The 14,721-nt window shown below is 38.9% G+C and overlaps 1 protein-coding gene across 1 annotated transcript; it reads right to left on the minus strand.

Annotated features, from left to right (window-relative positions):
- Positions 1-13,582: 13,582 nt before the first annotated feature.
- Positions 13,583-14,400, minus strand: LOC114026662 (60S ribosomal protein L6-like). Its single transcript, XM_027840371.1, has one exon. The coding sequence runs from the start codon at positions 14,178-14,180 to the stop codon at positions 13,647-13,649; it is 534 nt and encodes a 177-aa protein (XP_027696172.1). The 5' UTR covers positions 14,181-14,400; the 3' UTR covers positions 13,583-13,646.
- Between the last annotated feature and the right edge of the window lie 321 nt (positions 14,401-14,721).

The following is a 14,721-nucleotide window of genomic DNA, read 5'->3' on the forward strand; positions in this document are numbered from 1 at the left end:
GCATTTAGAGATAGCAAACTTGCCCTAAGAACCACTTTTGCTGCATCCTATAAGTTTTGGTATGTTGTCTCATTATTGTTATTCTCTTGAATGAAGTTATTGATTGTTTCTATGACTTGTTGTTTGACCCAGTCATTTTTTTAGGATTAGATTATTTAGTTTCCAATTGTTTTTAATCTATCTTTCCATGGCCATTTATTACATATAATTTTTACTGCATCATGATCTGAAAAGGATGCATTAATATTTCTGCCTTTCTGCATTGGATTGTGAGGTTTTTATGCTCTGGTATATGGTCAATTTTTGTGTATGTGCCATGTACTACCGAGAAAAAAGTATATTCCTTTCTATCCCCATTCAATTTTCTCCAGAGATCTACCATACCTAACTTTTCTAATGTTTTATTCACCTCCTTAACTTCTTTCTTGTTTATTTTGTGGTTAGATTTATCTAGTTCAGAGAGGGGGAGGTTGAGGTCACCTACTAGTATAATTTTCCTGTCTATTTCTCCCTGTAACTCCCTGAACTTCTCCTCTAAGAATTTGGATGCTATACCATTTGGTGCATATATGTTTAGTAATGATATTACTTCATTGTTTATGGTGCCTTTTAGCAGGATGTAGTTTCCTTCCTTATCTCTTTTGATAAGATCTATTTTCGCTTTTACTTTGTCTGGAATCAGGATTGCTACCCATGCTTTTTTTTACTTCAGCTGAAGCATGATATATTCTACTCCAGCCTTTTACCTTTACCCTGTGTCTCTCTGTTTCAAATGTGTTTCCTTCAAACAACATATTGTAGGATTATGGTTTTTAATCCATTCTGCTATCCACATCTGTTTTATGGGAGAGTTCATCCCATTCACATTCACATTTATGATTACTATCTGTGTCTTTCTCTCCAATCTTTCTCCCCCATTTATGCTTTTCTTTCTCCTTTCTCCCTTTCCCTCCTCACTAGTATTTTGCTTTTGACCACTGCCTCCCTCAGTCCTGCCTCCCCTCTATTATCTCCCTCCCTTTTCTTCCCCTTTCCCCTTACTACTTCTTCCCTCCCTTCTATCCCCCCTTCCTTTTCTTTCCTCTTTTCCCTCCTACTGCCTATAGGGCAAATTAGATTTCCATACCTAACTGATTACTTTATTCCCTCTTTGAGCCAAATATGATGACAGTAAGGTTCAAAAAACGCTCATCTCCCTTCCTTCTTTCCCTCTACTATAATGGGTTTTTGTGCCTTTTCCTGTAACATAATTTACCCTTGTCTGCCTCCTCCTTTCCTTTTCTCCCAGCACATTCCCTTAGTTAAATCATATTAATCCACTTACTTAGATCTATTTAACCCACTTGATTAGATTTTTTTTTATCAAAGTCAACTTATACTCAACCCCTCTATGTATACTCCTTTAAAGTGGTGTAATGACAGTATAATTCTCAAGAGTTACAAGTGTCATCTTCCATTGCAGGGATGTAAACAGTTTACCCTTATTAATAGCATGTTTTTTTTTTTCCTGTCCTGTTTACCTTTTGATGTCTCTCTTGAGTCTTGTATTTGAAGATCAAATTTCTGTTCAGCTCTGGTCTTTTTATCAGGAAGATTTGGAAGTCCCCTATTTCATTGAATGTCCATCTCCTCCCCTGAAAGATTATGCTCATTTTCGCTGGGTAACTGATCCTTGGTTGTAATCCAAGCCCCTCTGCTTTATGGAATATCATATTCCATGCCTTACAATCTTTTAATATAGAAGCTGCAAAGTCCTGTGTAATCCTGACTGTGGTTCCATGATATTTCAATTGTTTCTTTCTGGTTGCTTGATGCATTTTCTCTTTGACCTGGTAATTTTGGAATTTGGCTACTATACTCCTTGATGTTTTCAATTTGGGATCTCTTTCAGGAGATGATCAGTGGATTCTTTCTATGGCTATTTTACCCTCTGCTTCTAGGACCTCAGGGAAGTTTTCCTTGATGATTTCCTGAAAGATGGTGTCCAGGCTCTTTTTTCCATCGTGGTTTTCTGGTTGACCAATAATTTTTAAATTGTCTCTCCTGGATCTGTTTTCCAAGTCAGTTGTTTTACCAATCAGGTATTTTACATTTTCATCCATGCTTTCATTCTTCTGTTTCTGTTTGACTGATTCTCGCTTTCTCATAGAGTCATTAGCTTTCACTTATCCAATTCTAGTTTTTAACAAATTGTTTTCTTCTATTAGATTTTGTACTTCCTTCTCTATTTGACCAATTGTATTGGTTAGGGACTTGTTTTCTTCAGTGTACTTTTTTCCCAGTTGTCCAACTGTAGTTTTTAAGGACTTGCTTTTTACAATTAATTTTTGTCCTTCCTTTTTCAAGCTATTGACTCTCTCTTGCATCCGTCTCATTTCTTTTCCCAATTTTTCTTCTACCTCTCTTATTTGACTTTTTTTTTGTGAAGCAATTGGGGTTAAGTGACTTGTCCAGGGTCACATAGCTAGTAAGTGTTATGTGTCTGAGGTTGGATTTGAACTCAGGTCCTCCTGACTCCAGGGCCGGTGCTCTATCCACTGCACCACCCACCTGCCTCCTTATTTGACTTTTAAAATCCTTCTGGAGTTCTTCCAAGAAGGCTTTTTGGGCTTCAGAACAGTTTATATTCCCTTTTGAGGTTCCAGATGTGAGTTTTTTTTAACAATGCTGTCTTCTTCAGAATTTCTGCCTTGATCTTCACTATTTTCATAATAAGAATCTATAGTATGTTTCTTTTTGCTCATGGTGTTTGCTTATTTCCTGGCCTTTAAAAAGATTGAGCTCTGCTGCTGGGGAGCAGGGGGCACTGACCCAGGCTTTTTGTGTTGGGAGCCTGGGGCCTGGTCACTGGCTTTGGTGCTGGGGCCTCTGATTCTGGCAGTTGGAGGCTGTAGGGTTCTGGCAGCTTACCTGGTGTTGGGTAGGAATCAGCAACACTGGGACTCCAGGGGTAAGATTAGGTAGTCTGGCTCCTGGAGGTTGTCTGCTCACCTGGACCTTTCTTTTTGCTTTATTTATTTGTTCCTTTATCCTTTATTTAAAACCATTTTAAATAAAATACTAGTAAGGAGATTATAGCAGCTGGGCTTAGATAGTAAATTAGTAGCAAGAACGAAAAAGGGGTGTAGAACACTGTTCAACTTATAACAGATAACTGAATTAAATGAGTTAAAGTAAAACTGTAAAACCAAGGATCTGTAAAAGAGACAGAGATCCACTATACGACTTCCTCCTTCGCTCTTTCTACATCTCCAGAATCAAGACCCTACAAGGGGGCCAATTATTGAATAAGAGACTATCCTGAACCAAATGGCAGTGTTACATGGGTATACATACCTTTCATACTTGTAGATTTTATAAACTTGAAGTTGTTTCCTCTGATTTGCAGGTATCTGGGAAAATATGAACAAATTTTAGCTCTTCTCTATGTGAAATCCTACTCATACCAATGTTCATTGGTTGTTTCATAGTATCCTCTCTTCTGCACATTCTACTAAACCAATGAAACAGTCTAGACGAGATATCCAAACCCCCACATATCAGGAATGTCTGGTCACCAAAGGGACAATATCTGTGTCAGCCAACTACAGTGACACAGGCAATGAGCCCTGGAATAAAACAGACCATGTCTTCTGACAGCAGTATGCCAAGGCATTCCCTCAAAAGATTTTGTGGGATAAATTAAGAAGCTGTTGCCGGAAAACAGATGAGTCACCTATCGATTTCAATCGGTGAAAAATCATCCCTTGTTGGTGACTAGTTTTGTTTCTGCATTGACAATGTCTGTCCAAAAATAAATCAGCAATAAAGTAGTGGAATAGTAAAGATGGGAGATGAGACAAGTCTTAGCCACTGCAATCTAGTTTTAGGAGAATAAAGAGAAAGAGAAAGAGGAAGAGCAGAAAAGAAACTAAAAACAGCCTTCATGGCTGTTCAACTGACAGCACTAAAGAGGGAAGATGAAAATAGAAGACTAGAGAAAGGAGAGAGACTAAAGTTTGGAAGCCAGGGAACTGTCATTACTGCAAGAAACCTGGACAGTAGAAAATGGAATGTTAGAAGCAATCGAGGCAACTGGGAAATAGTGCAGTGAAAGGAGTAAAATTTAGGACCCCATCCTCAGAACTGTGCCCAAGAGGTATGACGTGATGGAGAGGTTTGGAACAAGGACCAGAGGAACCTTTACTTTCTTTAAGCTTCCCTACCTTGAATACATAGGAACCACCTATTTCACCACATCAGAAATCATCCTCTTCTCAAAGGGGAGGGGTATCAAGCAAGTGATGGAGATTTCATGGTCAGCGTAAACACATAGCATATCCCAACTTGTGGAGGTCCAGATTGGACCTCTCAGATTGGACCCCTTATAGAACATCATGCCTTTCTGTTATCCCCAGGGATACCTGTAAATTTACTGGGACAAATCCTATCAAGCAAACTGGGGGCAACTACATTCTGGATACTTAAGGGAGTTTATGTGGACCCCCTAAAGATCAGGTTACTGGATTATTTGCTATTCTGGAAGCAATAAACAACCCACAGGTAAAGATTCATTACTGGACACTTCTCTAGAATTAAAAGAGGTTACAACTAAATTATGGACTAAAACTTCTAATGAAACAGGGTAATTAAAAGTTGTTGAACTGATTGTTATAAAATACCTAGTGAAAAAGCTATGACCAAATGTAACGCAGTTACCATAACTCAGGGAACCAAACTGAAGGAATAAAACCTGTCATAGAGGAATTAGAAGCCCAAGAATAACAGTTAAAGGATCTTCTCCCTCCAGCACTCTAATATTGCCAGTTAAGAAAAGAGGAGAAATTGGATTCTCAAGGTCAAACTTTGCATCGATTTGTACAAGATTTGTGTGCTGTTAAAAAGTTTGTTGTTCTTATAACTGCTGTGGTCCCTAAGCCCCCTAAAATAGTTATTTCTATCCCCAGCTCTGCTGCTTGGCTTTTGGTGATTATTGATTTATGTTCTGTTTTCTTTTCTATCCCCCTGGCTGAGAAATCCACATTTTTGTTTGCTTTTACTTATAACCAAGAACAATATTTGTGGCAAAGAATTCCTTAGAGGTTTTGCGATTCCCCCACAATCTTCTTACAACTTTTAAAGCACAACTTATTCACACCATCATATGGGTCAATTATTGCACAGTATGTAGATGATATTTCTATTGGGTCAGAGACTCAGGAACCTAACGAGGAGGCTACTATAGCCCTTTTAACCTTTTTTTTTTAACCAGATAACAGAAGGTGTCATAAAGAAAGTTGCAATTTTGCCAACAATGCAATATATAGGACATTTAGTTTCTCATAAAGGCTGATGAATGTTACCAGCCAGATACAAACTTTAGGGAATATTAAGCAACCAGACAAAGCAGGAGCTAAGACAGATGTTGGAATTATATGGGTAAAGTAGGCAGTAGGTCTGCTGGATCACCAACCACCTTGTGGTGAAGAGCTTGTATAGGTCAATGAAACAATGAGCTATGCCATGCAAGGTTACCCAAGACAGACACGTAATAGTGGAGAGTTCTGACAAAAGGTGATCCACTGGAGAAGGAAGTGGCAAATCACTCCATATCTTTGCCAGGGAAAGTCCATAGACAATATTAAAATGTTAAAAGATATGAAATCAGAAGATGAGACCCTCAGGTTGCGAAGTATCCAACACATTACTGGGGAAAGAACATGGGGCAACTATAAATTGCTCCAGAGAGAGAAGCAGCTGGGCTAAAACCAAAAGGAAGATCAGCTATGGATGTCTCTGGTGATGAAAGAAAAGTCTGATGTTCTAAAGATAAATAATGCATAAGAACCTGAAATGTAAGATCCATGAACCAAAGTAAGCTAGATGTGGTCATACAGGTGATAAAAAGGTTAAATATCAACATTGTGGGTGTCAGTGAAGTTAAATGGACTGGAATGGGTGAAATTTCGGTCAGGTGATCATTGTATCTAAGGCAAGAATCCCTTAGGAGAAATGGAGTAGTCCTCATAGTCAAGAAAATGGCGAGAGAAGCAGTGTTCTGGTACCATCTCCAAAATCACAGAATGATATTCGTTCAAATCTAAGGCAAACCATTTAATATCATAGTAATACAAGTCTATGTTTCTGCCATTGATGCCTGAGGCCAAAGTTGCTCAATTTTGTGAAGACCTACACACACACCTTGTAGAAATAACATCAAAAAAGAAGATGTCACATCCATCATAATGGATTGGAATGCTAAATTAAGCAATCAAAAGATAATTGGAATAACAGGGAAAGTTTAGCCATGGTGTACAAAAATGAAGCAGGCCAGAGGCTAATAGAGTTTTGTCAAGATAACTTGCTTGTCATAGCAAACACTTTTTCAACAACCCAAAATGTGACTCTACACTTGGACATTGACAGATGGATAATACTGAACTCTGATACATACTTTGCAGTCAAAGAGGAGGAACTCTGTACTGTCAGAAGAAGATCTGGAGCTGATTGTGGCTCAGATCATGAGCTTATCATAAAATTTAGCCTTAAATAGAAGACAGCAGAGAAAACCATCAGACCATATAGGTATGACCTAAACAATATCTTTTATGTATACGTAGTGGAGATGATGAAAAGATTTAAGAGATCAGATCTGGCAGATGGAGTGTCCAAAGAGCTATGGATAGAGGTTTGCAATATTGTACAGGAGGTAGCAACAAAAAAACATCCCAAAGAAGAAGAGCAAGAAAGCAAAATGATTATCTGATGAGGCTTTACAAATAACTGAAGACAGAAAGTGAAAGGCAAAAGATAAAGGCAAAAATATATTCAAACTGAATACAGAACTCCAAAGAATAGAAAGGAAAGACAAGGAAGTTTTCTTAAATGAGCCATGCAAAGAAATAGAAGAAAACAATAAAATAGGAAAGACAAGAAATCTCTTCATAAAAATTGGAGATATCAAGAGAATGTTTCACGCAAAAATGGGCATGATGGAAAGACAAAAAATGGTAGGGACTTAACAGAAGTTAGAAAAGATTAAGAGGTGGCAAAAATATACAGAATTATACAAGAAAGATCTTAACATCACACTGATAACTACAATGGTAGACAGAGCCATATATCCTGGAGAATGAAGTCAAGAGGACCTTAGAAAACATTGCTAAAAATAAGGCTAGTGGAAGTGACAGAATTCTAGCGGAACTGTTTAAAATCCTAAAGATGATGCTGTTAAATGCTGCACTTAATATGCTAGCAAATTTGGAAAACTAAACAGCGGTCACTGAAGTGGAAAAGATCAGTTTATACTCCAATCCTAAAGAAGGGCAATGCCAAACAATGTTCAAACTATCCAACAGTCGCACATATTTCAGATGCCAGCAAGGTTATACTAAAGATTTTGCAAGCTAGTTTTCGGCAATATGTGATCTTAGAATACCAGAAGAGTACACTAATTTTGAAGAGGCAGAGGAAATAGAGACCAAATTGCCAACATTCTTTGGATTATGGAGAAAACAAGGGAGTTCCAGAAAAAACATCTACTTCTGCTTCATTGACTACAACAAAGTCTTTGGCTGTGTGGATTACAATAAATTGTGTTAAGTCCTCAAAGAGATGGGAGTACCAGATCATCTTACTTGTTTCCTGAAGAACCTGTATGCAGGCCAAGAAGCAACAGTTAGAATCGAACATGGAACAACTGGTTGGTTCAAGACTAGGAAAGGAGTACAACAAGGCTGTATGTTATCATCTTATTTAACTTATATGCAGATTACATCATACAAAATGCCAGGCTGGACGAATCAAAATGTGGAATTAAGGTTGCCAGGAGAAATATTAACAATCTCAGATACGCAGATGACACCACTCTGATGACAGAAAGTGAAGAATTAAGAAGCCTCTTAATGAGGGGGACAAAGGAGAGTGTAAAAAAACAAAGCAAAACAAAAGAAAACTAAGATCATAGTATCTGGTCCCATCACTCCCTTGCAAATAGATAGTGAAGAAATGGAAGTAATGTCAGATTTTATTTTCTTGGGCTCAAAGATCATTGTAGATCAGGCCTGCACAACATACGGCCTGCAGGTTGCTTGTGGCCTACCAAAGGATTTCAAGAGGCCCACAAAAAATGTAGAGTTGTCACAGTATACACTCCTGTTTGTTATGTGACCCACAACAACCAACCATCATCAGTCTGTCTCTAGTATAACCTATTTGCAGTCTGAAGAAGTTTACAAGTTGTGCAGGTCTGCTGTTGATGGTGACTGCAGCCATGAAATTAGAAAATGCTTGCTCCTTGGAAGGAAAGCTATGGCAAATCTGGACTACATACTAAAAAGCAGAGACATTACCTTATTGACAAAGGACCATATAGTCAAAGCTATGGTTTTTTTTGCAGTAGTAACATATGGCTGGGATAGTTGGACTATTAAGGAAAGCTAAGTGCCACAGAATATATGCTTTAGAATTGTGGTACTAGAGAAGCCTTTTGAGACCCCCTTGGACAGCAAGAAGATCAAATCAGTCAATACTTAAATTAAATTAACTATCTATTCATTGGAAGGACAAATACTGAAGCTTAAATAATTTTGGCCACATAATGAGAAAACAGGACTCAATGGAAAAGATTCTGATTTTGGAAAAGATTGAAGGCAGGGAGATAAACCAATCATTTGTACTGTGTAACTATGACATCTTTTTTCTCTGGGTATAGAGGATGTTGAGGAAAAGAAGTCTCCATGCCTGGAAAGATAACTATCTTTGAATGCTTTCAGGAATTATCTGTAACAAATGGAAGCACTGAATACAGAGGCAGTAGGTAATATGCATTCTCCTTAGTGGAAACCTAATATTGAACAGACACAAGTTTCTGCACTGCGTGAGGTGTTATAGAATGTGCCCCTATAGACAACCCTATTGTGTTCAGAAGTCTTGTGGTATTGGGAGCAGTATACTTCCACTGATATTGAGAACTACCAATATGGCTCCATCTAGCACGGATGCTGTTACAAATAATACTGTTGACTTCGATGGGCTCCTTTTAGTTTCATGTATTTGCAGTGCATGGTTGCAATCTCAAGAGGTCTGGCAACAGCATCTAAATGCAGAAAGGCTGGCACCTTTCTTTCTGGAAGAACAAGCACTGCCAGAACCATAAACTCAAGAAACACTTGAAAATAATGATACCAACACGATATGTGATCAGCTATGGTTCACTGAAATACTGGATATATTGAGGGCAGCAAATCACCCTGATCAACTTCAAACCCTCAACTGATGGAATCAGGATCAAGGATTATGGACAGCTAATGTTAATCTGGCTCAGAAACTAGACGACTGGACTTGACTGTGCATAATCTACCTGATCATGCATGAGGATGGCCGTTTATAACCTGTTCTCTTTTGTTTGCTTGCACTTTGTCTTAGAGAAGTAATATTTCAGGCCAAAAACTTGATAACGTTGTTAAGCAACTACCACGTACATACATCACACTCATGTGGAGTAATTTCAGTCACTTAGTTGACAATCATATCATCGCCTCAGTGATACTCAGCTGGCTGAACACATACCAGCACCAAAAGTATGATATCGAAGAGTTATACTTAATCAAGCTGATAGATCTGGATTCACCAGCCTCAATGTAATAGGCCATGTTCTAGTTGAATAACCTAATTTTCCATGACATTTGCTGCAAAAAAAAAAAAATGTACTCTCAGGACCAGGAAAAAATGCAGTGACATCTCTACATGTTGTGAGAGATAACCCGTACTTTGGGTATAGTGGTGATTTGTCACAAGTGTGGCCTACCTGGTTGAAGAGTCTATCATGTACACATGGGTATCTGGTGATGGAGAGTGGGGACAAGAAATTGTCTTGAGAGCTTCCTGTACATTTGCAGCAATTTTTCAAGTCTGTAAAACTAATCACTTATTTGTAAAATGTGAAACCACTAATAAACAGGTTTTGTTAAATAATCCACAATTAAAAAATGAAAGATCCAACACCCTCAATCTAGCCACCCTATTGCCTTATGTAGATGAAGCAGAACTAGAACACTATTGTTTGCAAGTTGTAGATGCTGGTACTAGGAATAGGCCTGACCTCCAAGATGAGCCTCTTGAAAATTCAGATATGAATCTGTATGTGGATGGGTTGTACCACAGATTTCTGGAAGGCCCTAAAGTTGCATAGGCAAATGTTTTTAAAATGTCAGAAGCTGGACCTATAGCACAAAGAAAACCTCAGATAAGCTGACCCTATGGCTTTAATTAGGGCAGCAGAAATAGCAGTGAGTTAGTATTTATACTGACTGTAATTATGCTTTTGGGACATATCATGCCATTGGACAACTGTGGAAACACAGAAAATTTATGACCTCAAATGGGACTCCAGTGATGCAAGGGCAGCTGACTGCCCATCTCCTGGAGGCTATTTTTAGTTTCCCCAAAAAATAAACTTTTTTTTTTGGTAAATAGCATTTTATTTTTTCCAATTCCATGTAAAGACAGCTTTCAACATTCATTTTTTATAAGATTTTGAGTTTCAATTTTTTTCCTTTCCTTCTCCCCTCCCGAACACAGCAAGAAATCTGATTTAGGTTATATGTGTGCAATAATGTAAACATATTTCCTCACTAGTCATGCTGTGAAAGAAGAATCAGAACAAAAGGGAAAATTCACAAGAAAACCCCAAAAAAGTGAAAATAGTATGGTTTGATCCGCATTCACACTCCATAGCTCTTTCTCTGGGTGTGGATAGCATTTTTCATTGGAAGTCTTTTGGAATTGTCTTGGATTATTATACTGCTGAGAAGAGCTAAATCAATCATAGTTGATCATCGCATAATAATTGATCATTGTTGTTACTGTGTACAATGTTCTCCTGGTTCTGCTCACTTTACTCAGCAGCAGTTCATGTCTCTCCAGGTTCTTCTGCCTGCTCATCATTTCTATAGCACAACAGTATTCTATTACATTCATATACCACTACTTGTTCAGCCATTCCCTAACTGATGGGCATCCCCTTAATTTCCAAATCTTTGCAACCACAAAAAGAACTGCTATAAATATTTGTGTACATGTCGGGCCTTTCCCCCTTTTTATGATCTCTTTGGAATACAGACCTAGTAGTATTTCTGGATCAAAAGGTGTATGCACAGTTTGACTGCTCGTTGGGTATAGTTCTAAATCGCTCTCTAGAATAGTTGGACCAGTTCACAACTCCACCAACAATCCATTAGTGTCCCAATTTTCCCATCTCTTCTCCAACAATTAAGATGATCCTATTTTTAAAGGAAACAAGAGGGCAGATTTGACATCCAAGGAAGCAACAGAAAACAAGAAACTGGAGATCTCATTTAGGCCCAGAAAAATGAGAGTGAAGTGCTCCTGATGATTTACAGATTTTTTTAAGAGCAGATGAGATTTAAAAGTGGAAAAACAGAGAAGGCAGGGAAAATTAGGGAATATGCTTCCTCCCTGATAGAAGAATATTGTTGCTTAGGTTGCTAGGTGCATGGATGATTGTCACAGGATGAATCATTTGGAAAGGAAAGGGTTAAGAAATATCTTGAAGTCTTCTTTTATTCTGAAATGAAAGGACATAATCATGTAATAGGACATGGTGAGATAAAGAAGCTAGTACTATGTGGAGTACTGCTTCCACTGATACTGCTATATAAGGAATTTGCTAAGGAATGCAATGTTAGCAGATAAGCACATCTTGTCTTGCAAGAATGGTGGTTAGGGCCTCCTAGCTCAAGGAAGTTAGAAAGAATGAAACATGCAACACAGTTCAAACTCGAGGGTTCATGTCCCGGTCACCAAGTCCTAACTACTGAGCATGTCTAACTAAATTCATGAATATTAACTTCTCCACTGGGGGGGGGGAGAGGAATAGCACAAAACTAGGCACAATCCATATGTTAAGCAGAGGAGGAAACATATCAAGGAGATATGTAGTGGGAGTGTCAGGAAGATTGTAACCCAGAACAGACAGGACCAATCCTAACTCTGAAGGGAAGGACAAGGAGGAACTAACTGCCTAAAAGGCTTGTTCTGACTTTTGTATGTATGTGTGGGTCCTTACGGGGTACCATACGCTCACTTCTTGCAAGAACCATAAATAAACGCTTCCTTCACTCACTGCAGTTAAGTTTCATTTCTTAAGGGAGAACAGAACTCCACATGGTATGCTACTAGGTGAGCAGTGAACTGTGGCAACATGCTTGGGCTAACCCCCTAACCCTACCAGGGAGTGACTGAACCCCATTTCCCATAGGCATTGTTAAATTTGTAATAAGAATTCTTTGCAGAATATTCCTAAGGTAAGTCCAGGCATTGCATCAAAGCCTATAACCCTGAGATCTTGGTGGCAAATAGAATTTGATGGAACCACCTCCAAGCCAACGTAAGAAATACTGTCTAATGTATGTGTGCATGATGTCAGGACGGCTGAAAGTATTTGTCACTATGACAGCTGATGATGTTTCAGTAGTAAAGGCTTTGCTAAACATGAGAATTCCTACCTATGAGATCCCAAAACATAAGAGTCAGGTCATGCAACTCATTATGTTGCTAAATTCTTCCAAGAAATCCGTAAAAATTTGGGAATTCCTATTCATTATTCTATCATTATCCCCAATTCTCAGGAAAGATAGAAAGGATAAATGGAACTGAAGCAAAGTCTTAGCAAAATCTGCCAATCAAGTGAAAGCACTTCTATTTTGAAGGTTAGGCCAATACCAATTAGTATAACTGGGGCTCACTCCTTACAAATTAATGTTTGGGAGACCTATGCAGACAGGTCTATATTCCTTGCAAACTCCTGATATCCTTGAAACAAGTTCAACCCAAGAAGTTATTTAAAGACCTCACTCAGATACTACAATAACAGAACCAAAGTCTTGATAAACTTTTGTGTGTCCCTTTTCTACATCCATACAGATCAGATGACTGTGTCTATGTAAAAATATAAAGAGGCAGTGATGAATTGACTCTTTGTTGAGAAGGTCTTTATTAAGTGCTTGTTGCCATTCACACTGTCATCAAGGTTGGAGAGAAACCATCCTGGATTTATGCTGCTCTCGTGGCCAGGGCAGAACTAGAATGAAAGTGCGAAGAATCAGCTCTCCAAAAGCTAAAATTATAGACGATAGTGGGATAATCATTCCAAATGCAATATTGATTATAGGTAGTCTCATGTTTTGTCAAAAGGTTGGACTGGGGTATGACTTTACCTTCTGCTCTACTACCAATTGCTTAAAACATAACAGAACTACTACCTGGACAACCAATGATAGTCTTTTAAAATTACTCATCCACCTTTCCTGAGTTAGAATGCTTCTAATTCAAAGAACAGAAGGCATTTCAAATTTTTCCTAAAGTTAACATTACTACTACTACCCAGCTATTCTATTCTAAAACATTCCCACCCATTGTATTAGAGACTATTCTTTTTTTTTTTTGGCTAGGCAATGGGATTAAAAGACTTGCCCAGGGTCACACAGCTAGTAAGTGTTATGTGTCTGAGGCCAGATGTGAACTCAGGCTCAGGTCCTCCTGAATCCAGGGCCAGTGCTCTCTCCACTGAGGCACCTAGCTGCTCCAAGACTATTTTTTTTTTTTAGTTATTCCAAATATTTTAATCAGAGTTCTGTGCAAGGCATTTAAAACACCAGTTTGTGAGGATAAACTCCGTTGGAGAGAGAGAATACAGAGCACAGGTAGCCATGGAGCTGAGGAATTTTCTTGATTTGGGGCAGGATCTGGGAGTCCACTGTTTTCTGATCAGCCTTGCGCTGCTCCGTAATCTCGTATTTCTCTTTCTCTGTGTCAAAAATCTCTTCTTCTTGATGTCTAGGTTTACGGAGCCTCTTCTTCTTGAAGTAAGCATCAGTAAGATGATTTGGAATTTTTACACCTGAAAGGTTAACCCTGGTAGAGGTGGCAATGACAAATTTCTGATGGGTCCTTCTCAGAGGAACACGGTTGATGGTTAGAGGTCGACTCACCAGTAGCAAGCCACTAGCCAGCTGCTTCAGGAAAACCACTCGCTTGCCCCTGTGGTGGCCAGTGGGTATGATCAGAACCGTACCCGGGGTGAGGCTAGATCGGAGTCTCCGCACATGGGGGCTGAAGGGCTTTTTGCCATGACTTAGCAGCTTTCTAGGCACATCTTCAGTAGGGTAATACCTCGGCATCTTGCAAATCTTTACCACACGAGTTCCTCCATTCTTATCACCACCAACTGGCTTTGAGATAGTAGCAGGCACCTTTTCTTTCTTTTTCCTTTCAATCTGGGTTTTTGGTGCTGCCTATTTCTGCTTGTACATGGCTCTCCTTGAATACATTGCTGACCTAGAGTATTGACCCATCCCTCGGGCCAGGACTGGATTCCGACTACAATGCTTTCCTAGCTTTTTCACCACTTTTTCAGCCACATCTTCCTTCTTATTTTTCTCCTTTTTTTCATTTCGGACCTTCTTTTCCTTTGATTCCTTTGGGGGTTTTTGTCCGCCATCCTGAGAGAAGGGAAAGAGAATTAAAGTCCGGACTTCCGGTCTATAAGCAGCCCAATGAAGAGGTTTACCTACAATTCCCACAAAAACCTTAAAACTTTTAGACCCACTTATCTCTCTTTGACATCTTTCCTCCCCAGCCCCCAAAAAGAACCTGGCTTCAGTTTTGTTTACCAGTCCCAGGAAACCCTTAAAGTTTTAGAAACTGCCTTATTTCCCTTTA

This window comes from Vombatus ursinus, unplaced genomic scaffold (genome assembly GCF_900497805.2).
Source record: "Vombatus ursinus unplaced genomic scaffold, bare-nosed wombat genome assembly UNPS02014841.1, whole genome shotgun sequence".
NCBI lineage: Eukaryota > Metazoa > Chordata > Mammalia > Diprotodontia > Vombatidae > Vombatus > Vombatus ursinus.

Coding starts and splice junctions, on each gene's coding strand:
- LOC114026662 (XM_027840371.1), bottom strand. CDS start 14,180: ATGCCGAGGTATTACCCTACTGAAGATGTGCCTAGAAAGCTGCTAAGT.